The sequence below is a fragment of the Phyllobates terribilis genome, unplaced genomic scaffold (genome assembly GCF_046119375.1).
Source record: "Phyllobates terribilis strain yellow unplaced genomic scaffold, ASM4611937v1 Scaffold_11__3_contigs__length_659146591, whole genome shotgun sequence".
NCBI classification, from domain to species: Eukaryota; Metazoa; Chordata; class Amphibia; order Anura; family Dendrobatidae; genus Phyllobates; species Phyllobates terribilis.
In genome coordinates this window covers 108,386,971-108,401,306 of record NW_027362771.1, presented here as the reverse complement: position 1 = coordinate 108,401,306, position 14,336 = coordinate 108,386,971, and the positions used below count along the sequence as shown (strand labels likewise).

Sequence of the window (14,336 nt, the reverse complement as noted above, 5' to 3'; positions counted from 1 at the left end):
TACATTTTTAATTGGAGACAAACACATGGGCCATGCACACGGTGAACAAGTCTGTAGGACAGTATTCACACCACCAAAAGACTGATAAACACAAGGACACAGTAAAACAAACGTATAAAAATACTCTGTTGTAAAAAAGTAACAGTAAACAGCGAGTGCTAGTAAAAAGGTGATAAAAAACGGGGTATTTGGTTGACACTTTTTTTTGCAAAAAATGTATACTAAGCCGCTCTACCAACGTCAAGGTAACCCACATCATAGCAGTCCCTATCTGATGTATTTAAAAACTGATCATGTGCATAGTACCTATATGAGCAGATCTGACAGGTAATGTCCATGTGGACACGCTGCAGAGGATGGCATTTATACTGCGGGGGACACTTAGAGCAGGTGAGTATAAGGATTTTTTTATTTTATTCTTATTTTTACAGTTGGAGACAGCGGGAGCAGAATACTGCTCTCATCATTGTCCCCTGCTGCAGCACCAGCAGGGGACAATGATGAGGGCAGCGTTCAGCTCCTGCTGTCTCCAACTGTAAAAATAAGAAAAAAATAAAAACAGCGCTAACTGTACAACTGATTCCCAGGCGCCGGTATGTGTCACACGGATGACACACAGATGTCATCCGTGTGTCATCAGTGGTGGGACATTTTGCGGCCAATGCAGCAGGTAAAAAACAGACATGTCAGCATGTTTTGCCCACGGACACATGGTCGGTGGAAACACTGACATGTGCACAGACCCAATCATTTGAATGGGCCTGCGTGTGTATGTGTCTCTGGAACGTGTGGAAACTGTCACGACACGTACCTGACACACTGACGTGTGAAAGAGCCCTTAATCAGTAACAACTCATCTCCTATCTCAGTAATGTAATAACCAGTCTTCATTGAATACAGATTTTACCAATAAACTGAAAATTTAGAAAATGAATGACCAGTCCAGGAGGAGAAAAAAGCAGATTTCTTTGATAAGATATATTACAAATTTGCTTATTAAGCCTTATTCTACATATGCTTTAAGTGACATGTTAGAAATAGAAACTTATAGAGGCATTGCTATTTTCAGGTAATACATCAGATTTGGCATGTCTTCTCCTTGTACTCACAGGGATGTGATTCACAAACATGCAGTGCCGAGCTAGCAGGGATGTATTAAAAAAAACTACCAAGCCAAAATAAAAAATGCTGTAGCTTCCAAAAATGTCTGATTTATGTAAAAGACAAAATATTGAGTACTCTCATGTGAACATGTAACATGCATGGCAATGAAATGTGGCTAATAAACTTCATGTTTCTGTATTTTAACTGCCAGCTGTAAGTTTAGATGCCTGTATTAGTAGATGCTGATAGCTGAGGTTATTAAGCAGGTGTAATTTTGTGCATACTTGTCGGTGACACCACTTCAGAGCCATGCTGGCGGAAAGGTCTCTCGTTGCCTGCACGCCGCTGCGTTCTGAGTTCATCCCAATTAGAAGACAAAGACTTTCTAGAACTGTACAAAATCAATTCTACTGGAATAAATTCCCTCTGCCAGGCAGGTGTCACAGAGTCACACAGCTTCATTTTATTCCTAAACATCTGTTAAAACTTAAATAATGTCAGTGGAATGGAAACTGCAGACAGGACAATAGGCACCCGCATTGAAAATAAACGCTCCTGTTCTTGCAGTGGTTTTTAATTCCCTTTTAAAGCCCTGGTTTTATAACTCAGCATGGGGGCATTTCTCCTGCCATAATCTTCCATTTTCAATAACCAATTTGTTCTTTCTGCTTGAATAATAGAATGTGTATTTAAAGGATAATGTTACTGAAATAGGTGCAGAGCTATTTCTAGGAAACACGAAAACAAGGTAGATGAATGCGAATGTCATGTTCATATTAAGATTAAACTTTGGTTCTTAAAGCTTTCCTCTAATTCTTTTTCACCTCATTAAGTTTACTATATACAGCAGGTGAAATAAGTATTGAACATGTCACCAATTCTCTAAGTAAATATATTTCTACAGGTTCTATTGGCATTAAATTCTCACCAGATGTCAGTAACAACCCATCCAATCCACATAGACAAAGCAATCAAACCATAGATATCAATAAATTTAAGTTATGTGTAATAATGAGAAATGACACTGGGAAAAAGTATGGAACATGCTTACTAAAAATTAATCAATACTTCATAGAAAAGCTTTTGTTGGTGATGAGAGCTTCAAGATGCCTCCTGTATGGAGAAACTAGTCGCATACATTGCTCAGGTGTGATTTTGGCCCATTCTTCCACACAAATACTCTTCAAATCCTGAAGGTTCTGTGGGCTCCTACGAACTCTGAGCATTAGTTCCTTCCATAAATGTTCTATTGTATTCAGGTCAGGTGATTGACTGAGCCATTCTATCAGCTTCATTTTCTTTCTCTGAAACCAGTTGAGAGTTTCCTTGGCTGTGTGTTTGGGATAATGGTCTTGCTGAAATGTCCTCCCTTGTTTCATTTTCATCATCCTGGTAGATGGCAGTAGATTTTTCTCAGGAATGTCTCTGTACATTTCTTCATTCATCCTTCCTTCAATTACATGAAGTGTGCCAGTGTCGTATGCTGAAAAACAGCCCCACACCATGATGTTCCCACCTCCAAACTTCACAGTTGGTATGGTGTTTTATGGGTGATACGCAGTGCCTTTTGGCCTCCAAACATGGTATGTATTATGGCATCCAAAGGGTTCAATTTTGGTCTTATCTGACAAGACTATATTCTCTCACTATTTCACAGGCTTGTCTAAATGTTGTCGAGCAAACTTTAAACGTGCTTGAACATGCTTTTTGTTCAGCAATCGAGTCTTGTGTGGTGAGCGTGCATACAGGCCATAGATTACTTATTGTTTTTATTTTAAACAATTGTACCTGCTGGTTCCAGGTCTTTTGGCCCCGTCACACTAAGCGACGCTACAGGGATCCCGACAACGATACGACCTGTCAGGCATCGTTGCTGCGTCGCTATGTGGTCGCTGGTGAGCTGTCAAACAGTCAGATCTTCCCAACGATGCGGCGACCCGTAGCGACCTGTATAACGATGCACGCCTATGTGTTTCTGTGTCTGAGTCGTCAACAAGGTCATTGGTAAGGTGTCAAACACACCGATACATGCTACCCAGCGGGGCCTCAACGATCAAAGAAATGTCCAGACCTTTCTGACACGACCAGCAATCTCACAGCAGGGGCCTGGTCGCTGCTAAGTGTCAAACGTAGCGAGATCGCTACTGAGGTCGCTGTTGCGTCACAAAACTTGTGACTCAGCAGCGATCTCACTAGCGATCTCGCTTAGTGTGACAGGGCCTTTTCTGTAGCTCTCAACAGGTGGTCCTGTGCTCTTGGACAACTCTTCTGATAATTCTTTTCACGCCTCTGTTGAAATCTTGCAGGGAGCACTTTGTCATGGTCGTTTTATAATGAAACTATGTTCTTTCCACTTCTGGATTATGGCCCCTACAGTGCCCACTGGTACCTTCAGCAGTTGAGAAATTCTTTTGCACCAATGCTATCAGTATGTTTTGCAACAATACGATTGCAAAGGTCTTGAGACAGCTCACTGGTTTTACCTATCATGAGATGTTTCTTGTGTGGCACCTTGGTAATGATGCATCTTTTTATAGGCCATCAGTTAAACCAGTTGATATTATTTTTCACTAAGTGGCAGGATTGCTTTCTAATTATTGATAGCTTTCAGCTGCTGTCTTGACTTTCCATGACTTTTTGGACCTTTCTTTCTTCATGTGTTCAATACTTTTTCCCTGTGTCATTTCTCATTCCTACACACAACTTAATTTATAGTTCTATAGTTTGATTTCTTAGCCTGTATGGACTGGATGGGTTTTTACCGACATCTGGTGAGAATTTCATGTCAATAGCACCTTTACACTTCCATGTCAATAGCACCTGGTGGCGTGTTCAGTACTTATTTCAGTCGCTGTTTGTATGTATGTATTTGTGTGTGTGTGTGTGTGTGTGTGTGTGTGTGTATATGTATGTATGTATATATATATATATATATATATATATATGTACACATACACACACACATACTTTCACATACATACAGCAGCTGAAATAAGTACTGAACATGCCACCAATTTTCTAAGAAAATATATTTCTAAAAGTGTAAAGGTGCTATTGACATGAAATTCTCACCAGATGTCGGTAACAACTAATCCAATCCATTGTATGTACATACATACAGTGGGGAAAATAAGTATTTGATACACTGCCGATTTTACAAGTTTTCCCACCTACAGAGAATGTAGAGGTCTGTAATTTTTATCGTAGGTACACTTCAACTGTGAGAGACAGAATCTAAACAAAAATTCAGAAAATCACATTGTATGATTTTTACATAATTTGTTTGCATTTTATTGCATGAAATAGGTATTTGATACAATAGGAAAACAGAACTTAATATTTGGTACAGAAACCTTTGTTTGCAATTACAGAGGTCAGATGTTTCCTGTAGTTCTTGACCAAGTTTGCACACACTGCAGCAGGGATTTTGGCCCACCCCTCCATACAGATCTTCTCCAGGTCTTTCAGGTTTCGGGGCTGTCGCTGGGCAACATTGAGTTTCAGCTCCCTCCAAAGATTTTCTATTGAGTTCAGGTCTGGAGACTGGCTAGGCAACTCCAGGACCTTGAAATGCTTCTTCTTCTAATGCATTCCTTAGTTGCCCTGGCTGTGCATTTTTTTTTTTAATTTGTTTATTAAACAGCAATAATAATAATAAAAAAAAAAAACTTACACGTTTTGCATATAACCAATATAACGTATACACACTCATCATAATAATTATAAGAAAAAAGCAAGTTTGTATAATGAGTTATTTGTATAAACTTCTATTCCACAAGTCCATATTCTTTTGCGAGGCTTATGGAACAATTGAGGAGTAATTAAAAGACTCATTATTCAGATTTATATATGTTTGGTTAAACATAGCTCAGAATGATACAATACATCCAACATAACTATCATATTCTTAAAGAACGAAAAAACTAAGACTACCCTGCTGCTAAGAGCGATTTCGACATTGTTAATAAAATTCTGATACTATGAAGTGTGAGTCAATGTATTCTTTACTACAGCTATTATAATGGTACCAGACCATTATCAACGTGTTGATATAGTAAGGTGAGATGAGTTCCACACATCCCAAATCTTATTGAATTTCCCCAAGCAGCCTCTATTCTGATACATTGTCCGCTCGTAAGGTATAATTGAGTTTACCAGCTCAATCCAAGCTCTGAGAGATGTATGTAAATTACCCATCCAGTGTAGGGCCAATATTTTCCTAGCTAAGAAAAGCATCTCCCGCAGGAAAATTTTAACATGATATCCCCATATCTCTTCATCTAGCACCCCAAATAAGCATATTAATGGATTAAGAGGAACAGGAGTAGATATAAGGGAGGTTGACAACGAGGTTACCTCGTTCCAAAAGGATAGGATAACTGGACATCTCCACACCATATGTATAAAATCCACATCCATTGTATGGCATCTTAAGCATTCTGAAGTTTGAGACCGTCCCATTCTGAATAACCGTACCGGGGTCAGGTATGATTGGTGTACTATATATAATTGGGTCATTTTGTTATTAGCCGATGGGGACACCTTGGTTGGAGATTCAAGAATCTCCTCCCAATCTTCATCTTGGATATCAGGAACGAGGAGTTTCCATTTTTCTCTTACTGTCAATAAATTAGAATAAGTACTCACAGACAACATGTATGTATATAAAGTGGAAATAAGACCTTGGGTACCTTGTGATTTAAGGATCCCTATTAAAGGGAAAGACGATATTGTTTGAGTTGTATTTATGTTACGTAAGTGTGATTGAATTGCTGATCTGAGCTGTAGGTAGCGAAAAAAATTGGGCCTAGGGATTCTGTATTTAGATTGTACTTGTTCAAAGGACATTAAGACACCGTGATCATATAAATCTTTAACCAAGGAAACATTATGTGAGATCCAGAATTGAGTGGACTGGTGGTTTAGTAGCACTGGGAAGTAAGTATTATTCCATAATGGCATTTCAGCTATGATGTCATCAAAGCGAATCACTTTTTTAATTTGTCTCCAGACTGATCGTGCCAAACGGAGTAAGGGTAATAATCTAGGGGTATTAGGTTTATCTGTTTCTAAAAAACCCAACAGGCAATCGACTTGTGCAGCATGGGCCAAATGGCTCTCCGAATTAGGTAGGTAATTATTGGGCATCCACTTACTGAAAGCTTTGATTTGCCCAGCCAAATAATACAAAAAGAAAGTGCAGTGCCGCTCCTCCCATTTGTTTAGATCTATGTAAGGTGGACAATTTAAGTTTGGGTCTAGTCTTCCCCCATATAAAGGACGAGATTAATGAATTTAGATTTGAGAAGAAAGATTTAGGAATCAATACTGCACTATGCTGGAGGGAATAACTGAGTTATGGAAGTAGAATCATTTTAATCAGTTTTATACATCCTGAGACACATGACGGTAATTTACTCCAAATGGCAAATTTAAGCTTTGCGAGTTCTAACAACGGGAGAATGTTAAATTGTAAATCGAGTCTGCTGTGTTTTGGTATATTTATTCCTATATATTTAAAATTACATACAATAGGCAGTGGGGATAACGGTTCAAAGTGATCCATTGGATCCTGGGAAAGAGGCATTAAAGCGGATTTATCCCAGTTTATGTATAATCCCGAATATTTACTAAATTTGTCTATAGTGGTAATCACATGTGGTAATGATTCTTCTACTTTATCCATAAATATCACCATGTCAGCATATAAGCCAATAGTGTCTAAATGGTCTGCTATAGTTATACCCATAAAGGCTGGAGTGGATCTTATACGTATCGCTAGTGCTTCGATTGCAAGAGCAAAGAGGGCAGGGGAGAGGGCACATCCTTGACGTGTTACTCTTGCCAAAGAGAACGACCCCGATATAGAATTGTTTATAATTATTCGGGCTTTTGGTTTCATATATATTGCGCAAATCCACTTCCGAAATTTAACACCGAATTCATATTTTTGTAAACATGCAGATAAAAAGGACCACTCAATGGAATTGAAGACCTTAGCTGCATCCAGCAAGGCCAGGGCCCATTTATTATCTGGCACCAGAGAACTGTACTGAACTACTGATTGAACTCTCCTGATGTTAATAGATGTATTCTTCCCGGGCATAAAACCGGTCTGGTCTGGGTGTATTATTTCAAGTATCACCGAGTTTAGTCTAGTGGCCAGGATTTTAGTGAAAATTTTGTAATCCACATTTACCAAAGATATGGGGCGGTATGACCCACATTCGAGGGGATCTTTCCCTTCTTTCTTAAGTATTATTATATTGGCTTCATAAAAGGAGTCTGGTAAAGAACCTTCCTCCCAGATCTTTTGAAACGCTTTTAGAAGGAGTGGTTCCAAAATATCCCGATATTCCCTATACATTTCTATAGGAAATCCATCTGGCCCAGGTGCCTTCCCTGAAGCCATATCCACTATAGCTCTATTTATCTCCTCTATAGTAAAATCAGCGTCCAGAAAGGCTTGTTGAGTGGGGCTTAACGTGGGAAACTTTATGTCTGATAAATATTCCAGACATTCTAAGGTGTTGAAACTACCTTTGGAGCTATATATTGTTTTATAGTAATCATGAAAACATTGGAGTATGTCATCTGTTGAGGTTACTATCAAGTTATATGGTTTTCGAATTTGAAGTATGATATTAGATGTGTTATGCTGGTGTACTATAAATGCCAGTAGTTTACTGAACTGGTTCCGTAATTCAAAATATGACTGGCGAGTAAAGAATAATTTACGCTTAGATTTGGTGTCCATATATTGGGTATATAACCTATAGGAGTTCAACCACTTAATTCTATTTTCATTTGTCTGATTAGTTATATAAGTTGTTTCCGAATCCCTCAGTCGTTTTTCGATTTAATCATCCTCCTTTGATGTCACCCGTTTAATATAAAATATTGTAGAAGATAAACATCCTCTTAAATACACTTTAAGGGCATCCCAGAACAAGTTAATATTTCGGGGCTCAGGGTGAGATGAAATGAAACAATCCAACTGATCTAGAGTTCTATCGTTGGAGCCTATCAATTTCAGCCAGAATGGGTTTAGCTTCCAAAATAAATTATGATTTGTTTGGCCAAACCTGAGTTTAATTATTACCGGACTATGATCTGAAATACGCCTGTTACCATGTTCCACATCCCCCACCCACATTGCCAAGTTACTGGATCCAAATATATAGTCTATACGGGATAAAGTGCGTCTAGTGGACGAGTGGCAAGTATATTCTCTCACATCAGGATGACGTAACCTCCACAGATCCAACCAGCCATTGCCTTCCATGAACATTGTTAACTGGGTTGGAGAAGAGGTCACCCCGGAGGCTCCATCATCCAGTCTGAATCTATCAAGACCGTTGTCCATGACCAGGTTAAAATCTCCCATGCACATAACAAGTGCATCCGGATAATTTAGGGCAAAGCTTACTGCCTTCTTAAGAACTGTCATATTAGCTGGGGGCGGGTTATATATACACATTATGACGTAATCTTTCAGATTTACCGATGCATGCACAAAAATAAAGCGTCCCTCAGGGTCTCTCCGAGCCTCTTTGACCTCCCATCTATCGTCTTTGTGTATTAACAAGGACACCCCTCTAGAGTAACTAGTGTGAAATGCATGTATGGACCATTGCACCCATGGTTTCTGCACATAGCGAGCCGAATCTCTGGTCAGGTGTGTTTCAACCAAAGCTACAATGTGAGGATGATGATGCTTAATCTGGGAAAAAACCTTAATGCTCTTTCGAGGAGATTTGAGACCCCTCACATTCCAGGTCATACATATAATTTCAGATCCCATGTTCCCCTATCCAGATATGATGTACATTGTCACACAGGTTAAATTTTGCAGGCAACTTAATTGGTGTCTTGGCAGCAGTATCTATATAAACATTAACTATCAAAACTAAAACAAGAAAGAACAAAATAAAGTTCAAGAAGGAGCACAATCTCATGCTCCTGTCGTATTCCAAAAAGAGGGTACCTTCACTGAACACAGTGTCCGGTATTGTTGTTATATTGAACGCTGGCGGAAAGAGCTCCTATCATTACAAATATTGAGAGAGTTCCATTTCCTATGCACACATATAGGGACGGCGGCAAACAAATCAGGGCTACTTTCCATTTTCTCCTGTGTGTGACCGCAGCCATTCCACGGCCTCCGCTGGGGTTGTAAAAAATATGGCGGAACCCTCATGAACAATTCGGAGTTGAGCTGGGTAGGTCATTGAATACAGAATATTCTTTTCTCTGAGTTGTTTCTTGACCTCCATGAATTGAGCCTGTTACTGAAGCTCAATAGAGAAATCCGGGAATATTGATATTGTGGCATTGTTGAATTTAATGCGACTTTTTTGCCGTGCCATACGGAGAATAGTGTCCCTGTCCCTGCAATTTAGGTGGCGTGCCAGAAAAGGTCGCGGTGGAGTGCCCGGGGGGAGAGGTCTTGTGGGGACCCTATGAGCCCTTTCCACAGCAAATGTTGGAGAGAACTCATCCCCTAAAGTGTCCTTGAGCCAGCTTTCCAAGAATTGCTCAGGTCGCAGACCTTCCGAGCGTTCTAGTAATCCAATGATTCGGATATTATTCCGGCGCATTCTATTCTCCAAGTCATCTGCCTTCTGCCTCCAGGCATTTATTGAACCAGCCACCTTTGTCAATTGAGTCTCCATAGGTGCAAGGTTATCCTCCAGGTGGGACACTCTTGATTCGACTTCCGTGATGCGCCCCCCCCCCCATGGCTTGCATATCCTGTCGGAGATGTCCCACTTCAGAATGCACCTCCTCTATTTTCCCAGTCAGGGATGTCCTAGTTAAAGATATGGCTTGCATTAATTGTTCAGATGCCTGTCTTAGAGTTAAATCTTCTTGATCTCCACCTTCTTCACTGTCAGAAGCGCAATTTTTACGTTGGTCTGCAGCTTTAACATTTAATGGGTTATTTCTAAGGGATCGTGAGTTGTCTGGGGGGTCAGTTGTTGCAAACTCTTTTAGCTTTTCAGCCACTCCCTAACTCTTTGAGCGGCTCATAGTTAACGTTTATGAGAAACAGCAAGATGGTTAGGTATATTCTCTTCTTCCCTTGCTCCCAACTAAAGTAGTACTTTAAGAGATGCAAGTACAGTTTTCCTGGTTTACTAATAACGTGGAGCAGTGCAGACAGTCTTAAGCAGAGTAATAGAGCAACTTGAAAAAACTGGCATGGATTTCAGCAATGTAGAGAGAGTCAATATGGCCTGGTTAGTGGGCTTTATGACTAGCCCAGTCTGCTGTGCAGGTCTTTTTGCAGATATGATATGTTGCACTGTCAGCAGGCTGCTGCGTCATCTATGGCTCCAGCCTCAGGGGACTGGAGAGGTGAAAGTACAGAGATAGACTCCAGCAAGCAGTCTAATATACTGCCCTGCCAGCAAATTGTTATACCAACTATGACCCCAGCCTCTGAGCGGTGAATGCAAAGTATAAGAGTCCTGTAGCAGACCTCAGCGTGCGGTCTGGTGTACTGCGCTGTCAGCAGACTGCCGTAGCAACCGCGGCCCCAGTTCTGAGCAACGGAGGTGATAGTGAAAGCACTAGCACAAGTACAATGGCGGGCGCTAGCACGCGGTCTATGTCATTGAGGGAGTGCGGGGCTCATTTTTCAGAGCTCACACCGCGTTTTCCTCCCTGTATACCTCTGTGAGTCCGGTGCGCCATCCAGCTAGCCACTCCTGAGGTGGATTCTTCCTTGCTGTGCCTCCAACTGCTGAAGCACGCAGCAGCAAATGGCTGCCGTCCTCTGCTGGCTCTGTTTCCCGCTTGGGTTCTCCTGGATCTGATCTGACCGGAGCCGCACACCACACCTCCTCAGGAGCCGGAGGTCCCCAGGAGCCCAGGGGTCCACAGTATCACCGGGGTGAGTCCTTTTTGGAGAATATAAATGCAGGAATTGGGTCACGATAATGGGAGCTCTGCTTTGACACGTCCTCTCAGCTCCACTACATCGTCACGCTCCACCTGGCTGTGTATTTTGGGTCATTATCATGCTGGAAGACCCAGCCACAACCCATCTTCAATGCTCTTACTGAGAGAAGGACGTTGTTGGCCAAAATCTCGCGATACATGACCCCATCCATCGTCCCTTTAAGACTGTGCAGTCTTCCTGTCCCCTTTGCAGAAAAGCACCCCCAAAGTATGATGTTTCCTCTACCATGCTTCACGGTTGGGATGGTGTTATTGGGGTTGTTCTCCAAACATGGCGAGTTGAGTTGATGCCAAAAAGTTCTCTTTTGGTCTTAACTGGCCACATGACCTTCTCCCAAGCCTCCTCTGGATCATCCACATGGTCATTGGCGAACTTCAAACGGGCCTGGACATGTGCTGGCGTGAGCAGGGGGACCTTGCGTGCCCTGCAGGATTTTAATCCATGACAGCGTAATGTGTTACTAACGGTAATGTTTGAGACTCTGGTCCCAGCTCTCTTCATGTCATTGACCAGGTCCTCCTGTGTAGTTCTGGGCTGATTCCTGACCTTTCTCAGAATCATACTTATCCCTCGAGGCGATATCTTGCATGGAGCCCCAGACCGAGGAAGATTGATAGTTCTTCCATTTTCTAATAATTGTGCCAACAGTTGTTACATTCTCACCAAGCTGCTTGCCTGTTGTACTGTAGCCCATTCCAGCCTTGTGCTGGTCTACAATTTTGTCCCTGGTGTCCTTAAACAGCTCTTTGGTCTTGGCCATGGTGGAGAGGTTGGGGTGTGATTGATTGTGTGGACAGGTGTCTTTTATACAGGTAACGAGTTCAAACAGGTGCAGTTAATACAAGTAATGAGTGCAGAGTAGGAGGGATCCTTAAAGAAAAACTAACAGGTCTGTGAGAGCCAGAATTCTTGCTGCTTGGAAGGTGATCAAATACTTATTTCTTGCAATAAAATGCCATTTAATTATTTAAAAATCATACAATGTGATTTTCTAAATTTTTTTTTTTTTTTTTAAGATTCTGTCTCTCACAGTTGAAGTGTACCTACGATAAAAATTACAGAACTCTCCATTCTTTGTAGGTGGGAAAACTTCCAAAATCGGCAGTGTATCAAATACTACTTTCCTCTCTGCATATATACATTTATATAGTGGTATATATAACACGTTACTCAACATGTGCACATAGCTATATAGAAAAATATCGTGTTTGCCACAGATTTTTCTGTAGCAAAAACCAAAATATTGACAGGAAAACCTCGGCATAAAATACACCCATTTTGGATGTGTTTTTACTTGCGAGTTTTCTTTTTTTTCCCGTCCATTCTGATGAATGGATGAAAAGAATTGACATGCTGCAGATTTTAAAAAATGCTTTGATGGTTCAAATCCACAAGGAAAAATAAGCAGCATGTGCATGAGATTTTAGAAATCAAATTCACTTTCCTGGTATTGGAAAGGACTGCGTTTTTTCCGCACCAAAATCACAATCCATATAAGTCTAAAAAAAGAGGTTTGATTGTACCATGCTTTGTTTCCTTGACATATTTGTCTCTGGGTGTGTAAATGATTCCATTTATTTCTGTTGGGTATAGGTTTTTGATATTGTCACTGGCAAGTTTCTGAAGCACTTAAAGGGTCACCGCAGCACTGTCCAGCATTGCCAGTTCACCCCAGATGGGAAATGGCTTGTATCAAGCTCTGATGACTCCACAATCAGGGTGAGTACTGTACTCCTCATTTTACACCTAGTCTTTATAACAGTGCACAAACGGTGTTTTATCCATTTATCTTGCTCCCCAGCGGAACACAAACCCATTAGAAATGGCATGATTATAGTACAGCAAATCATTACAGATGTTATCATGTTACCTTCTCTAAGTGTCACAAAATAGCTACTTTGAGGTCATTTTTATTCTGTTGCACTTGCTACATGTGTAAAATAGAACTTGATCTCTGAGCAGACACTTTGTGGCACTTAAAAGAACACTAATCTTAGAAAATGTGCAAAAAGCTATATCAGAGCTCTTCCTCCTCTCTTCTGTTTCTTAAAAATAAATAATAATAACTTAGAAATGTATAAAAAAAGAATCTGTTCTGTCTGTCCAAGATTAGCCATTTCCTTCTTCCTCCTCACAGTCCTGGCTGTAAGACAAGCAGCTACAGCAGAAGCCTTCATCCCCTGAAGTAAGACTCAAAAATTAATAAACCCACCCCCATGGGCCTAACCCCACCCCTCTATTCACAGCCTCAAAAGTGCCAACATTCAAGAATTAACCCTTGTGTCCTCTGTATTATTTCTACAAGACTTTGTTTAATACCTTAATGCCCAATGACAGATCTATACATCATGGCGCGTGTTGGGGTATTTGGATTGGGCTCAGGTGCACGTCACTGACAGCGGCATTTAAGAGGTGCGCCTCAGCCCGGGTGTTCTTTTGGGCTCCCATCATTTTTCCCTGGGTCGTGATTGCGATGAGCTGCCAGGGCCCTGCACCCGTCATGTTAAATATCATGTGATGTTCAGCCATAGGCTGAGCGTCATGGGAGGCTGTGTGAATTTTACTATATACAGCAATATTGGAGTCTATACTGAAAAAATTTGAATCACCCTCAGTTAAAAATATAGAAATAAAAGAAAAAACTATATTTAATATCACAGCATCCGATCTATCAAAACATAAAATTAATTAACCTAATCTTTAAATGCTGTAAAGAGATACAGAAAAAGAAATGTAAGAATTGTGGTTTTATCGCAATAAAAACACTGTATCTAACCCAAAATGGAGTAAGATTTTTGTTTATATAGAAGTATAATGGAAAAAAATGTCAAATTGGTATCCTTTTGATATGTTTGTGCACATATCCGTTGTTTTTTACAGGATGCAGAAAAAACATAGGCTGCTGCACCTTTTCATCCTTTTTAAAAAAGGATGAACATTTTTTTTTTTTTTTAATACTACATACGTAGTCTCATTCTGTTTTTGTTTTTTTTTTCATACTTTTTGTTTTGATCACCGTTCTGGCTAGTTTGTTACAAAAGAAAACCCTAAGAGTAGCCATGTGTTGTGTTAAGAAACTTACCTATAAGTAGATTCTTGGAATATAATATACTTAGCCAATGATATTTTAGGCATTTCATATATAATATAGATTAGTAGAATATAAATAATATACATTCTAAATTGAAATCGTTTACTAAATAATCACAGTGGCTCATATCAGAATAGATTAATGCTATTTATATACTGGGTAACTAAATGGGAT

The 14,336-nt window shown here is 40.3% G+C and overlaps 1 protein-coding gene across 1 annotated transcript in view; it reads left to right on the top strand.

Moving 5' to 3' along the window:
* APAF1 (apoptotic peptidase activating factor 1) overlaps positions 1–14,336 on the top strand; it is a 114,288-nt gene that overhangs the window by 87,636 nt on the left and 12,316 nt on the right. The window contains exon 22 of the mRNA XM_073651445.1: positions 12,665–12,790. Coding sequence (XP_073507546.1) covers positions 12,665–12,790 — 126 coding nt within the window. The remainder of the gene's footprint in view (positions 1–12,664; positions 12,791–14,336) is intronic.